General features: G+C 55.3%; 1 protein-coding gene across 8 annotated transcripts in view; it reads right to left on the bottom strand.

Annotated features, from left to right (window-relative positions):
* Positions 1-13,089, bottom strand: part of CA5A (carbonic anhydrase 5A) — a 40,675-nt gene that overhangs the window by 12,757 nt on the left and 14,829 nt on the right. For all 8 annotated transcript variants that reach the window (XR_014237746.1, XM_082368729.1, XM_082368730.1 and 5 more), the window contains one exon: positions 2,065-2,183. Coding sequence is in view for 7 of the 8 variants with exons in the window: in XM_082368729.1 (XP_082224855.1) it covers positions 2,065-2,183 (119 nt within the window). In the remaining variant the exon portion in view is untranslated. The remainder of the gene's footprint in view (positions 1-2,064; positions 2,184-13,089) is intronic.

Below are 13,089 nucleotides of genomic sequence, written 5' to 3'. Positions count from 1 at the left end.
GAGGTTAGCCCGGCCCTCCTCCCTCTGTGCGGCTGACATGTGCCCGATTTAGGCTTTCAATGAATCCACGGCTGCAGCCCACGGTTCCCCCAGCCAAAGCTCGCTCAAAGCCCAGAAAGCAGGGCCTCGGCATTGCCAGGGGGAGAGAAGGGAGGCTCGCTTTAACTTTGTCAAACAGAAATGGGTGGTTGGATTGTTCGCTACTGCTCAGATAGCCTTGAATGAGGGTTGCCAGATCAGATATAGGACTCTCAGTTAAATCTGAGTTTCAGATAGACAATGGATCATTTTGAACGTAAGTACGCCCCCCAAATGGCATTTTTCTACATCTGTCACCCTCCTCTGCACTTCACCTATGTCCTTTCTTCGCACACCGTCCGTTGGTTTTCCTAAGTCCCAAGTCAGCATCACAACGGCGGGGAAACAGGCTGGGGGAACGGGCTTTCCTGGGCCCCGGTGAGTAAGAGGCAGAAGCAGGACCCCTGGGTTCTGTGTGAGGGCACGTGGGCCGATGCTGCGTGCGGCTCAGAACCAGGAAGGGGCCTGGGTGTCTGTCCGCATTTCCTGCTCCAGCATGCGTGGCGGTGGAGGCCTTTCTGAACGGTGGCCCAGGCCCTGAGTCCACAAGGACTCGGCCCAGAAAGTGCTGCAGCCTCTCGTGGTCAACAAGACCCTCCCCCACGCGGCTGCTGGACTCCAGGGCCAGGGCGGCCCTGCCAGGGGTGCGGGTCCACGTGGCTCCAGGTGGCACCTTGCTGCCAACAAGTCCCAATGTTCCTGGCCACGCACACCAGGGACCGTGAGGGTGGCGTGGCCTCCCCCTGCCCTCCTGTAGCTCACCTCGGCCCCCCACCCACTGTCACGCGTGGTCTTCCAGAAATAGGGACAGCTGGGCCTGAGGTCCCGCCCACAGCCTTCCTCCTTCATGGACCCCACCTGTGGGGCTGGCCCGGCCTCCCCAACCCCACAGGAAAAGGCCCGCCCCAACATGGGCCGGAAGCACGGCCAGGACGGCCCAGCAGCTCCCGGCCACCTGGCTCACGGACAGCCGCTGGTGGGTCCCAAGCTCTGCTCCTGCTGCTAAACGAGCGAACTGCAACAGACTCCTTTACTGAAAGAGCTGCTCACTAGAAACCGAGGTACAGTTACTCAGAGGAGTGAGGTTTACCAAAAGCAAGCCGCTGTTCCTTCATTTTTGTCATATTTGTAAAAATGTGTGTAATTATAACAATTAATGGAACTCCCTAATTATCAGCTGTCCCCAGAGGCCACCTCCGGCTGTGTGATCGCAGTGATTTTCACTTTCTGGTTTGACTGGACTCCGGGTCTATTTTAACCTTAGTATTACTTCCGTAACAACGGTGACGAGAACAGTCCAGAACTTGAAATACATGTAAAATCCAGGTGGCTGGTGGGTGGACAGAGGTGCAATAGAGTGAATTTGGCACATGTCAATCACAGGATCTGGGGGGTAACCTCACGGGTTCTCACTATACAGTTCTTTCATTTTTTTGGTAAGTTGGAAACGTTTCACAATAAAATATTGGGGGACACCAGTAAGGCGCCACTTACCACCCCATAACCACCAAAACCCAATTCCTGACCTTTATCTCTACTCCTTTTCTTTACTGACTCCCGTTTTGGAATGTTGCAAATATCACTTTGTTTTAAGAAGTTAATTTCTATTGTAAAGATTTTTCATTCTCAGTATAAGATCTTGAACGCCTCGAAGGACAGGAAGTTTCTCGCCTCTCGTCGACCAGCAGCAAGCGCGTGGCTGAGCAAGAGCTAAGGGCACAGACTCTGCTCCTAAACCCCAGCTGTCGGACTTCGGCAAGTTACAATACCACTCAGAACCTGTCTCTTCTCCCGTTCACTGAAAGGGCTAACAGTACCCTCCCCTTAGGATAGTCGTGAGGTTGAATGCGTGGGGTGGCCAACAGTTCTGGTTTGAGCACTGAGAGTCCCGCGTCCCAGGGAATCCATTCTGAGCGACTGGGATGCTTGATCACCCGACATCGAACCTGGCACATGGGAAGTCCCCACACATGGGCTGCTACGAACCTCCGCCGGGTACACGTGATCGTCCACCGTGTGCTCTGAGCCCCACTCGTTCACTGCTCCCCAGTGGAAGTGGAACTGCTTTAGTCTGTAGTGGTTTTCCAAGGGGCCACCACTAATTCCTGGAAGGTGAAACAGTGGAAATGGTGTGTTAGTCTAGTTGCTAGACTGTGGGGTTGCTGTGACATTGACTACATTGGGGTTACTCGATTTTGCTCTCAAGAGACTGATGTTCTGCTGAAACCACAAACTGAAACGTGGGACCTTGTCTGCCCTGTCACCTGGCCCCATCACCTGGTCCCGGCGGGCCCCCAGCAGCTCACAGGAAACACCTGAGTGATGCAGATGCCAGTGCTGCCACCTGGTGGCAGTTGGGGCCTCAGCCAATCGCAGGCAGCAAAAAGGCAAAGAAAAACCATTTTGGAGATGCGTGCCATGCCAGTCCTATAAGATTTCCAGACTTTCCTTTAATTAAAAAAAAAAAAAGAAAGAAAAGAAAAAAGAGATGTCTTTCAAATGAAAGAAGAGCAGATAAAATTCTATCACCAAATAATTTCATGAGCTAATATGTAATGAGCAAGATGTTTAAATAAACAAATTCTGAGATATGAGGTGCTACATTTTGGGGACTTCCCTGGTGGCGCAGTGGTTAAGACTTCGCACTCCCAATGCAGGGGGCCCGGGTTCAATCCCTGGTCAGGGAACTAGATCCCACATGCATGCTGCAACTAAGAGTTCACATGCTGCAACTAAGGAGCCCGTGTGCTGCAACTAAGGAGTCCGCCTGCTGCAGAAAAGACCTGGCGCAACCAAATTAAAAATATATATAAATATTTAAAAAAAAATAAGGTGTAACCTTTTCCACCAGGGCTGATCTGCAGGCAGCCCCTGCTCGGCCTAGCCTCACTATATGACCACTTTCTAAGTCACCCTGAATTCCTGGTGAGGCATCCCCAAGAGCTGTTAGCGTGATGCACACAAGTTCATCACCCCTGAGCATCTGTCATGGCGGCATCTGCTCTGAACTGTGGGATCATGGGTGCTGTCCCAAGAGGTCCAGGGCCACGGCTGGGAGCCTGCATTTGAATGAGCTCCCGGGGGGCTCTGATGCACAGGGTTTAGCCGGTCTTCCGGGCTTCAGCTGCACTTTGCTAACAGATTTCCACCACCAAGTGCGACACACGTAATGGTAACGGTTGGACATCCGCCTGTATTTGAGGTGAGCGTAGTGAGACGCTGGGATCCTCGGACAGGTCTGGAGGACACGGGCACGGCGATGGCGTGAGTTCCCGGGGTGGGGGGAGGGGCGGGCGTTGCCTGCATCAGCTCCTCCATGCGGCAAAAGCAGGGACAACATTTAGTGACGTGATAGATGCTGCTGAAAGTGTCAAATATGACTGGTAGGGGTGCTTCTGCTTTGTTTTTGCCATTGAAGGTCCTGGTAGCAGAAAGTACTGAACTATAAACTGGAAAAACAGATTCAGTCCATTATTCTGCCCTCGATCGAGTCATGAAGCTTCTTGCTGTCTGTCTTCACTTGAAAGCGTTGGTCTAGAACGTCGTTACGGGCATCTCGTCATGAGGCTCTATGGCTTTATTCTCCTGAACACCCACAAGTTATATCTCACTTTAGAAACATACACAGAAGTATCTCATCCCCCCGCAAGTATAAAAAAACAGAGTAAATCACGAAGCCTGAGTCCACGGGTGTGGAGGAGCCATTCTGCAGGGAAGAGGCTGAGATGGATAGAAAACCTCCCTGTTGGGTTCAAATTACAAGACTTTACTGGATTTTCTGTGGCTGAAAATACAAGGGGGTGATTGTTTTCCTTTGAGGGGTGAGGATACATGAGCCTACTGACCTCTGTAGTTTTGTGTTGTTTTTTAATTTATTAAGAGAGGTTAAAGAGGTTGTCGGTAATCCCGGGCACAGGAGCTAGGATTCGAAGCCAGGTCTGACGCCCAAACCCGTGCCTCGAGTACAAAACATCATCTGAGGAAATTACAAAAGCTTGAAGCACCAGCAGTGTGATCTTTGTGCCACTTCTGTCTGGCACTTTGCATCATGGTGGAAGGGGAGTGGGGAGCCCTGGCCAGCAGACACCTGGAGCTGCCCAAATGCACTGACTAATGCGTTTGCTGTGTGACCTCGAGCAAGTGGATCAGCCTCTCAGAGCCTCAGCTGTCCCACCTGTGAAATGAGCAGTGCTGGCAGGAGGGCCTCATAAAGTGCAGTCAGACGGTGAAGACAATGCTGGTGGTGACCACACGCCATGTAATCCTTCAGGGACTCGGCTCCTTCACGTAATAACGAAGAAAGGATTCCTAGCTAGGTGGTCCTGGTGGTCCCTCCCAGCTCAAGCATCTGAGGACTCTGATGTGTAGACCCCACATAAGGTCTCCAGAAAGAGCGACACCAAGTGCACGAGGCAAAAACCCACCACGAGCTGGGTGTCGGGCAGACCCCGCCAAAAATAACCTCGTAGAAAAACCACTCCCAACGGTGGCCACCAACAGAGAGCAGGGGAGGGGAGGGGGCCGGGCACGAGCATCGCCCCCGGCTCCGGCAGGTGAAGACTTTCCCAGGGTCACCCTCAGGGCAGGCCTGGAGCCCAGGGACCAGGGCCCCACGCTCTCCCCGCATCCAGCTGCCCCCAGAATTCTCCAAGGAGCAACCTCTCGCAGGGTGACTCCCTCCTGCCTGCTTCCCAAAGAAGGCTGCCTGTCTAAGGAAGAGAATGTGGACAGAGGTCAGCTTTGGAATCGGGCCTGCAGGGAGGAACGTTCCCCTCGGTGGGGCCTCTCCTTCCCGACTGCAGGCTGACACCTGGTCGTCTGTAAGCGGGCGGGGGCCACCCCGAGCTGGGACCAAGCAAACTCACAGCAAACCCTGCAGGCTGCTGCCCCTCGCCAGCTCTGTGACCTGCAGATGCAGATACGGAGGAAAGCACGGCACGAGCATCTCAGGAGGGAAGCGAAGAGGGAGGGCAGGCATGGCCAGAGGAGCCCTGGTGCCACGGGCTGGGCTGCAGGGGCGCCCTGCGGCCGGTCGGCGGTGCACCCGGAACCGGGCACTGTGATGCCCTCAGCCTCCCTCCTTCAAATGCATTTCAGGAGACAAACAGCATCAACTGTGCAGGAGCTGCTTGAGTACAAGCTCGGGTGTCAGACTTGTACACCTCGAGCATCTTTCAAGTCAGGGACGGAAGACTCTCTGGAACGACGTCTCTAAAATTAGATGGATGGGCAAAGACAGCCACTAGCCGAGTGCCAGCGTCTCTGCTGAAAAACCGGAAAACAGTGCCCCGTTTCTGCAGGTGGTCGGGGGTGCGCTCTGGGTCGGTGCTGGCGCCATCGCCTCCAAACGCGGCGATCTCGGTCCGGTTACTAAACTGTTCCCAGCCTCAGTTTCCCCGCCTGTAAAATGGGGAGGATCCTAGCACCTACTCCATGGGACGTTGCCAGGATTAAATGCAAAGTTCTCAGCAGAATGCCCGGTATTCTGGAAGCACCCAAAGGACGAAAGCCGGCAGCCATGGCACATCTCTGCGATGGGATGAGTAAGGGGGTCTCATCCGTCGTCAGCATCTCCTGCGTCCTGGGCGCTGTGCACCCACATCTGTCAGCGCCGTGATCGCCAGCGCCTGGTGGACAGTCAGCACGAGCTCTGAGTGCACTAACTGACAAGCCAGCGTTCACCCAGCGCCCGCTACACGCTGGGCATCGTGCAAAGCACGCTACCTTCCCCAGTGACCTCTCCTCACAGTGACCCTGCAAGCAGCTACTACTGGCCCAATCTTGAGATGAGGAAACTGAGGCTCAGAGGAGTCAATCACCTGCCCCAGGTCCCCCAGCGACTCCACCCCAGGCCTGCTTGGGTCCAGCCCCTCGACTTTCGTGGCAGGGTTCAAGCCAAACGCTCCTCTTTTCCTGCCAGGAAAGTTAGGAACCCAGTTGAAGGCGGCTGCCCTGGATAAAATAATCTCAGTGACTTTTCATAATGACCAGACAGTGTCAGAGTAATTCCCTTCAAGAAAACAGGTGTGGGGCTTCCCTGGTGGCGCAGTGGTTAAGAATTCACCTGCCAATGCAGGGGACACGGGTTCGAGCCCTGGTCCGGGAAGATCCCACATGCCGCGGAGCAACTAAGCCCGTGAGCCACAACTACTGAGCCCGCACTCTATAGCCCGCGAGCCACAACTACTGAGCCCGCATGCCACAACTACTGAAGCCTGCACGCCTAGAGCCCGTGCTCCCCAACAAGAGAAGCCACCGCAGTGAGAAGCCCGCGCACCACAACAAAGAGTAGCCCCCGCTCACTGCAACTAGAGAAAGCCCGTGCACAGCAACGAAGACCCAAAGCAGCCAAAAAGAAAAAAATATATTAATTAATTAATTAACGTTTAAAAAAAAGAAAGAAAAAGAAAACAGGCAAGCCCAATTTGTGACAAGGGGGCCTTTAGCCCGCCAGACCCCAGACTCTGCCATCTGCAGGGCTGTTCACAGACCGGAGGCCATGCATCCCCCTGGCAGTCTCCGGGAGCAGGTGTGTCAAGACGTAACTGGGGAATTGCATCCCTGAGGACAAAGATGTTGGAGGCTGGCTCCAAGCCCAGATCCTACTGTCTCTGTTCTCACAACAGCCGCTGATAACAGCCGTCAATTTGTAGTTTGGTGCTTTGACCAGGATAAGCAGGCTGTTGGCAGGCATGGTTGTTTTTAGGCTTAAAATAAGTCCAAGAGCAGTTTGACATGTTCTAATTAATCAAAACTGCAAATAACTCGATGGTGCTGAGGAGCAGCCTGTTCTCGGTGCCCCTCCAGGATTTAACTAACGTTCCCTCCGACACTCCACGCACAAGGGCAAAGGCTCTCCGTGCGTTCTCTGGATTAGGGAGGTCTTTGCCATTCTCTCCAGGAAAGTGGGAGCCACAGCTGGCGGCCAGCGCACTGGTGGTGCCTGAGGGGCACGACCCCGCCCCCAGTACCCCAAAATCCAGAAATGAGGGAGGTGAGATCGCTCTTGGGGACCTAACCTCTGGGACCACCACACATCGGCTCTGGGTTTGAAGCCAGGCAAACGTGAGCACAGCCCCTGGTTTCAGGCAGCGGGTCCCACACAGTGGTCCTATCTCTCTGGACCTCAGACCTGACGTCTGTAAAATGATAATGACGCCCCCACCCCCGTCAGAACGTGGCGAGCATCAGATACAGTAGCGCTTACCGAACCCTCCCTAGCACAGCCCCTGGCACCCCGGAGGAGCTCAACCAGCGGTAAAACCTTCTGTTATTATGACCGTATTCTGGTGGTTATTACATCACGATCACCATCTCATCATCCAAGCAGAGATCTGCAGTCACCGGAAATAGCCACTATTACTCCCAAGATAGGACCTGCACGTAAAGACTTTGAGGGATAAATGTATCTTAAGAGAGTGTCCTTTAGAAGGGGCTCGGCCAGCCACAAAGCGTAAAAAGGAAAAATCATGCATTCATTCAACAAATATTCACTTGAGTTCGTACAATGTGCCACAGCCTCGGCTTAAGTGTTGGACGTGGAGGGGGTGACAGAGGGCAGCCCTGCCCCTCCTGGAGTATGGACTGCCCAGGGGCAGGCAGGCAGTGAGTCGTGGACATGTGGGCAAGGACAGGGTGCTCTAGGGGGATCTGAGGGGTGCGGGGCATCAGAGAGGGCCTCCCCGAGGAAGTCGGGGTTCAGCTGAGCCGTAAGAGCGAAGAGGAGGGCCGGCTGTAGGCGGGAAGGGACAACAGGCAGAGAGGGCTGGAGGGACAGAGCGGGCCACTGTGTTGGACCTGCGAAGGCTCCCAGTGGCGGGAGCGTAAGGTCGGCAGGGAGACGGGTCGGAGGGCAAAGGGGTAGGTGCCGGCAGTGGCCACGTAGGGGAGCCTTCGTCAGCAGACTTTGAATGTTCCAGTCTTTAGAAATGGATGTCTGCCTAGAGAGGTGGGGTCTGGGGGCGACACTTGCATCCCCGTCCTTGACGTAGTTTATCCTTCAACGCACCTTTTCCCGCATTTCCTGACTTGAGATCTCCTTGCGAGCAGAGACTGTGTCTGGGGAGGTCCTGGGACCTAACGCGCCACCAGGCACAGCGAGTGCTTACTGCGCGGCTGTATTGCAGATTTACAAGCCTAGCTCCTTGCATGGAGCAGGAACGGCTAATTCCTGGGTGGTTTTGCGGAAGCAGTGGTGAGGGGCACTCCTGGCAATGGACGGAGGGAGAACGGGGTCACCACACTGGGTGTGACAGCGGGTAGGGATGTCACACGGTCCTACAAGTGTCCACCTTCCACCTCCCAACCGATGCCGGTAAGTGGGGTGTTTCTTCAGACAGCTGCCCACGACGCTGATGAGCCCCCAGGAGTGGTAGGGGTGTGTTGCCACCAGACGGGCCTCAGGCTTGCCCCACAAGACTGGGAGCCCCCTTTCCGAGGCAGAGGAGCTGGTGGTTTAGGGAGATGCAGAGAGGGAGGAGGAGAGGGAGGCTGCCGGGCTAGTCACGAGGACCCTGTGTCCCTAAGGTAGCAGCAATCGAGGCCAGGCCGGGGGAGGGAAGGTGCGATGGGAGTGGGGCTGGGGGCCCTGGGAACAAAGAAGGGAAGAGGGAAAGATGGGGGGCGGGGAGAGCAGTGGGGGAGGAGGAAGAGACGGAAGGGATGCACTGGTGACCTTGGCCTGGCTGGTGTGTGCGGTTGGGAGGGACTGACATGGATTCACGGGACGTCGGGGGAGGAGTGTTTTCCTGGGTGGGGATTATCATTTCCACAGATTGGGTGAGGGGAACCACTCCACCCAACCTCCAAAATCACACCTCTGCCCCCCAAAATACCCACGCCCAGAACCTGAGGGAAGAAACAGCGGATATACAAGGAATGAAGATGGAAAGTATACAGTTTTAGGAACCAGAATGCCAGTGAACGAATTTGCAGTGAAAAATAACTGTCCCAGGAAACAAATGTGGACCGAGTGGCCACAGTCACCTTCCTGACAGCATAGGACTCCCTCCCGGAATGCACCCCCCCCCCGCCACCCCCTTGCATTGTCTGGGAGGCACCAGCTCACGCCCACTGCAGGCCCCCCGCCTGACCCGTGGGGGAAGAGTACCCTTGGCCCTGGGCCCTGCGTGGGATGATGCAGGGTCCTGGGAGATGGCAAAGCAGTTCTGCTGCCACATTCACGACCCACCTCCCGGCCCCATCTCCAGCCTGCCTTTCCAGCAGGGACCCCCAAACTCTTCCGGCGTCTCCCTTTTGGCTTTCGTGCTGGAGTCAGTTTTCTTGGGTGAAGATTCCCCAACTGATGGACGTGAAGTCTGTGAACTTTAAAATCGTACTGACCTGCAGTTACGCGTTCACTCCAGGAGCAAAGGCCGCTCACCGGGCCCTGCTGTGTACACCCGCTGCCGACTCCGTGAAGCTCAGGCTCAGGACCCTGCCCCGGTGGCGCTGGGCATCCTTATTAGTCGTCATTTAGAGGATGAAAGGCCATTATTGGCCCCCCTTTACAAACGGCTTAAAATCCACTTTGGTGTTGGAAGGAGCCTTAGCAGGCCCGTGACCTCTGTGCCCACTTGGGTCCTTGAGAGTGAGTGACCCTTCGGGAAGGCTGCTCACAGCTCCAGGCTTGGAGTTTCCATGTTTCCTCCTTCGGCCGATGGATGCGGTCACCAACCACAGAGTCCTCCGTAGTCAGAGGCAGCTGGGCCGGGCCTGGCCGGCGCTCTGTTCCCTCCAGTGGGAGGCCCGAGAGGGGCACAGCTGTGCCTTGTTCTGGTCTTATTTGGGCGGAGCCCCAGCAGGTGAAGCTAAGCTATCACGGGTGAAACGCTCACTTCTCCTGGCTCGGAGGTTAGTGCTTCCCACGGGCCTCTTCTAATCCTCCCTCCGGGCGGGTGTCCGACCTCAGTGGACAGAGGAGGAGACTGAGGGTCAGAGAGGTTAGGGAACGAGCTTATACTACCTGGCTGATAAGCTCCTTCTGCTGCAGAGCTGGGCCCTGACCACCATGCCGTCCTCCCCGCCCCCTGAGCCCTTCAGGAGGAAGATGAGCTGCCCCCAGAGGAGGAGGGTCTAGCAGGGAAGGCGGCTCACTCAGGCCACGCGGCTAAGTGGGCGGGAGGAGCAACAGCTGGGCATCTGAGCTCCTGGGACTCAGGCCCTAAGTGCCAGCAAGACACGGACTCCCGGCTTCTTTTCTTTTCTGTGGATGGCGGGGAGGGAGTGGGATTTGGAAACAGCCCTGATTTGAATGTTGGACACGGATGTCCTCTTCCCATGTATGGGCATATTTACCCGTCTCTTGGGGTTACTGTGAGAATGAAATGCCTTCAAAAGTGTACCCTGATTTGCACATTGGTTTGTCACGTAACGGGCACTCAATAGCACCTGGCAGCAGTAACGATATCACTGCTAGTGGTAACCTAGGACCTGGTTCAGCGAAAAGGAGCAGCGGCATCTATCTGTGGCCTTTGGCCCTTGACCTTCCACCCCACTTTCTGCACCTACACTGCCCATCGGGTGGAAGCGGCATTGTCACTCCTTAGGAAAAGGATCGCTCGGGCGCTGGAACAAGGGGGCCTCGCCTGTGAGGGGTTTGCGGGGTGTGACCACGGGGTCCGCTTGGAGCCGGCGCTATGTTCCTTCTTGCTTCGTCCCCTCTGCCAGCCCTTCCTTCCCTGGCCTTCAGTCTCACATTCCTTGGAAAGAGCCGCTGCCTTCACCTCTGTTATTCATCATCGTTCTTGCTGACCGGCCTTGACCTCTGAGCTCTCCTATCCCTCACCCGCTGGAACCCTAATGTCCTCAGCCCCCGGATCTGGTTTGCTCGGCGTTCCTGCGCGCACCTATTGGTGTGACCTGACCAAAGTGATCACATACTGTGCAAAGTTACTTCTGCACCGTGCACCTTCTCCACTCACTTCCCCTCCTGCTGCCGAGGCTTTCCGTTTCTGTCGAAGAATTTAAAAAAAAAAAATTTTGGGAGTGTCTCATGAGTCTCATTTTCTTACTGCAAAACTTTTTCTTAGTTCTTCCTGTCTTTCAGCTGCATTTTCCATTTCCTTTGCTCCCGGCACCTTCCAATTTCCATTGGAGGTGAACAAAGAAGACAGAGAATCTGAACAGAGGTGGCTAGAGGCTGGAGATGGGCGTGGGTGGGGGCGGAGCATGTGAAACTGAGCAGGAGAGAAAGAAAGGAAACTGGGCTTTGCAGAAAATGACAAGTAAAGTAAAACCAGATTGGCCTGAGTGGACGTGAGCCGCAGGGGGATTATCCAAATAATTTATATGGCCAGGGAGAGACACCCAGAGAATTCGTCGGGTCTGTGGCAGGGCGGGGAGGGGCCCTTGGAACCCGACTGAGAACGTGCTGGAGGAGCCAAACAGCGGGGGTCAGGACCTGGTCAGCACAGAGGCCTGGCTGCAACAGGGCGCAAAGGCCTTGAATTTGAAAACGACCGGGATGGGGGGATGCCGGGGTCAGCTCAGGTTCAACCGCCAGGTGGGAGCTCCCAGGAGAGCATGGGGAGTGTGCCTCTCTTCTGGGGACCGTAGCCCTGGGGTCCTCCCCTCTCGGTCCTCTCCTGCTCCAGGCGGGCTCATCCCTCACAGTCACTGTGATGGCCTCACCCCACACGAGTGACCGAAGCTGGGCAACGACCATCAGCCTGGGGCCAATGCGGCGATCGTGGGGACAGAGGCACTGCCCTTAGTGCCGCCCTACTGGGAAGTGGGCCCATGCTGCAGCCCGCCCTTGTCGCCCCATTTGGGAAGCCCCCGCCTGGAACAAATCCCCCCAGAAGGAGGCAGAGCCGCAAGAGGGAGGATTCTGACCCAGCTGTGCCTGGACGTGTCAGTACACGGTTGACGCAGTGATGCGACGTGGGCTTTAGAATCAGCAGGAGTTGGGCCTGAACCAGACCTCCCTCTGCCCACCCCCCACCGTCACTCCCCCCGCCCCACCTGCAGCCTCCGTTCCTCCTTACATAGAATGAGGATGGGGACTTCCCTGGTGTCCAGTGGTAAAGCATCTGCCTTCCAATGCAGGGGACGCGGGTTCAATCCCTGGTCAGGGAACTAAGATCCCACATGCCTTGGGGCAACCAAGCCCACTCGCCTCAACTACTGAGCCCGAGCGCCTCAACTAGAGAGCCTGTGTGCCGCAAACTACAGAGCCCACGTTCCCTGGAGCCTACGCACCTCAACTAGAGAAGAGAAAACCCACACGTCACCACTAGAGAGAAGCCCACGCGCCGCAACGAAAGAGCCCACGTGCCACAACTAAGACCCGACGCAGGCAAAAATAAATAAATAAATAAATAATAAAATAAATCTTTAAAAAAAAAGAAAAGAATGAGGCTGCTCATACCCTCCAGAGCGGCATCTGTCTGTGCCGTGCTGTTGTTCATCCAGCCAGGGGCTCTTTTGAAAGGGGGTGTTTGCATGTCTGTCTGTCCAGCATACCTTCCCCCTTCTAGAAACGGCGCCACGATTTCCCCTGGACCAACACGTCCCTGGGCGTGTGATCTTGGTGAGGATCTTGGTCAGGGTGCTGGGTGTTCCGCCGACGAAGGGCAGGGTGACTCCAAGCTCAGCCACCAGTCCTCTTCCCCTGGGGCTCTGAATTCGTTTGTCAAACGTATCTTAACCATACACATACAAAAGTCCAAAGTAACCTTCGAAGTTTTTCACATTTTATGACTTAAAGGAAAACGAACTTGTTATAGAGATACTGTAACCGAGAAGGACCCTATGGGGCCTTCCCGGGACAGACCCCTCCCCTAGATCCTCTGCTATACCTCCTCTCTGAAGTACCCAGATAATAGTATCTCATGCATATTTCCTGAGTTTTTCAGATGCTAAAAACCACCACTAAATGAGGAAGAAATTAACTAACTGATGATCCTGAGCACATAGGCCCGGGACCTCCCGGAGCCATCAACCAATCAGAAAATTGTGCACAAGCTGATCACATCCCCTGGGACGCCCCTCCCTTACCTGACCTTTAAA

This window comes from Balaenoptera borealis, assembly GCF_965194805.1.
Source record: "Balaenoptera borealis genome assembly, chromosome: 19".
Lineage (NCBI taxonomy): Eukaryota > Metazoa > Chordata > Mammalia > Artiodactyla > Balaenopteridae > Balaenoptera > Balaenoptera borealis.
Note: the sequence above shows the minus strand (reverse complement) of the source record. Positions and strands in the feature narration are given on the sequence as shown.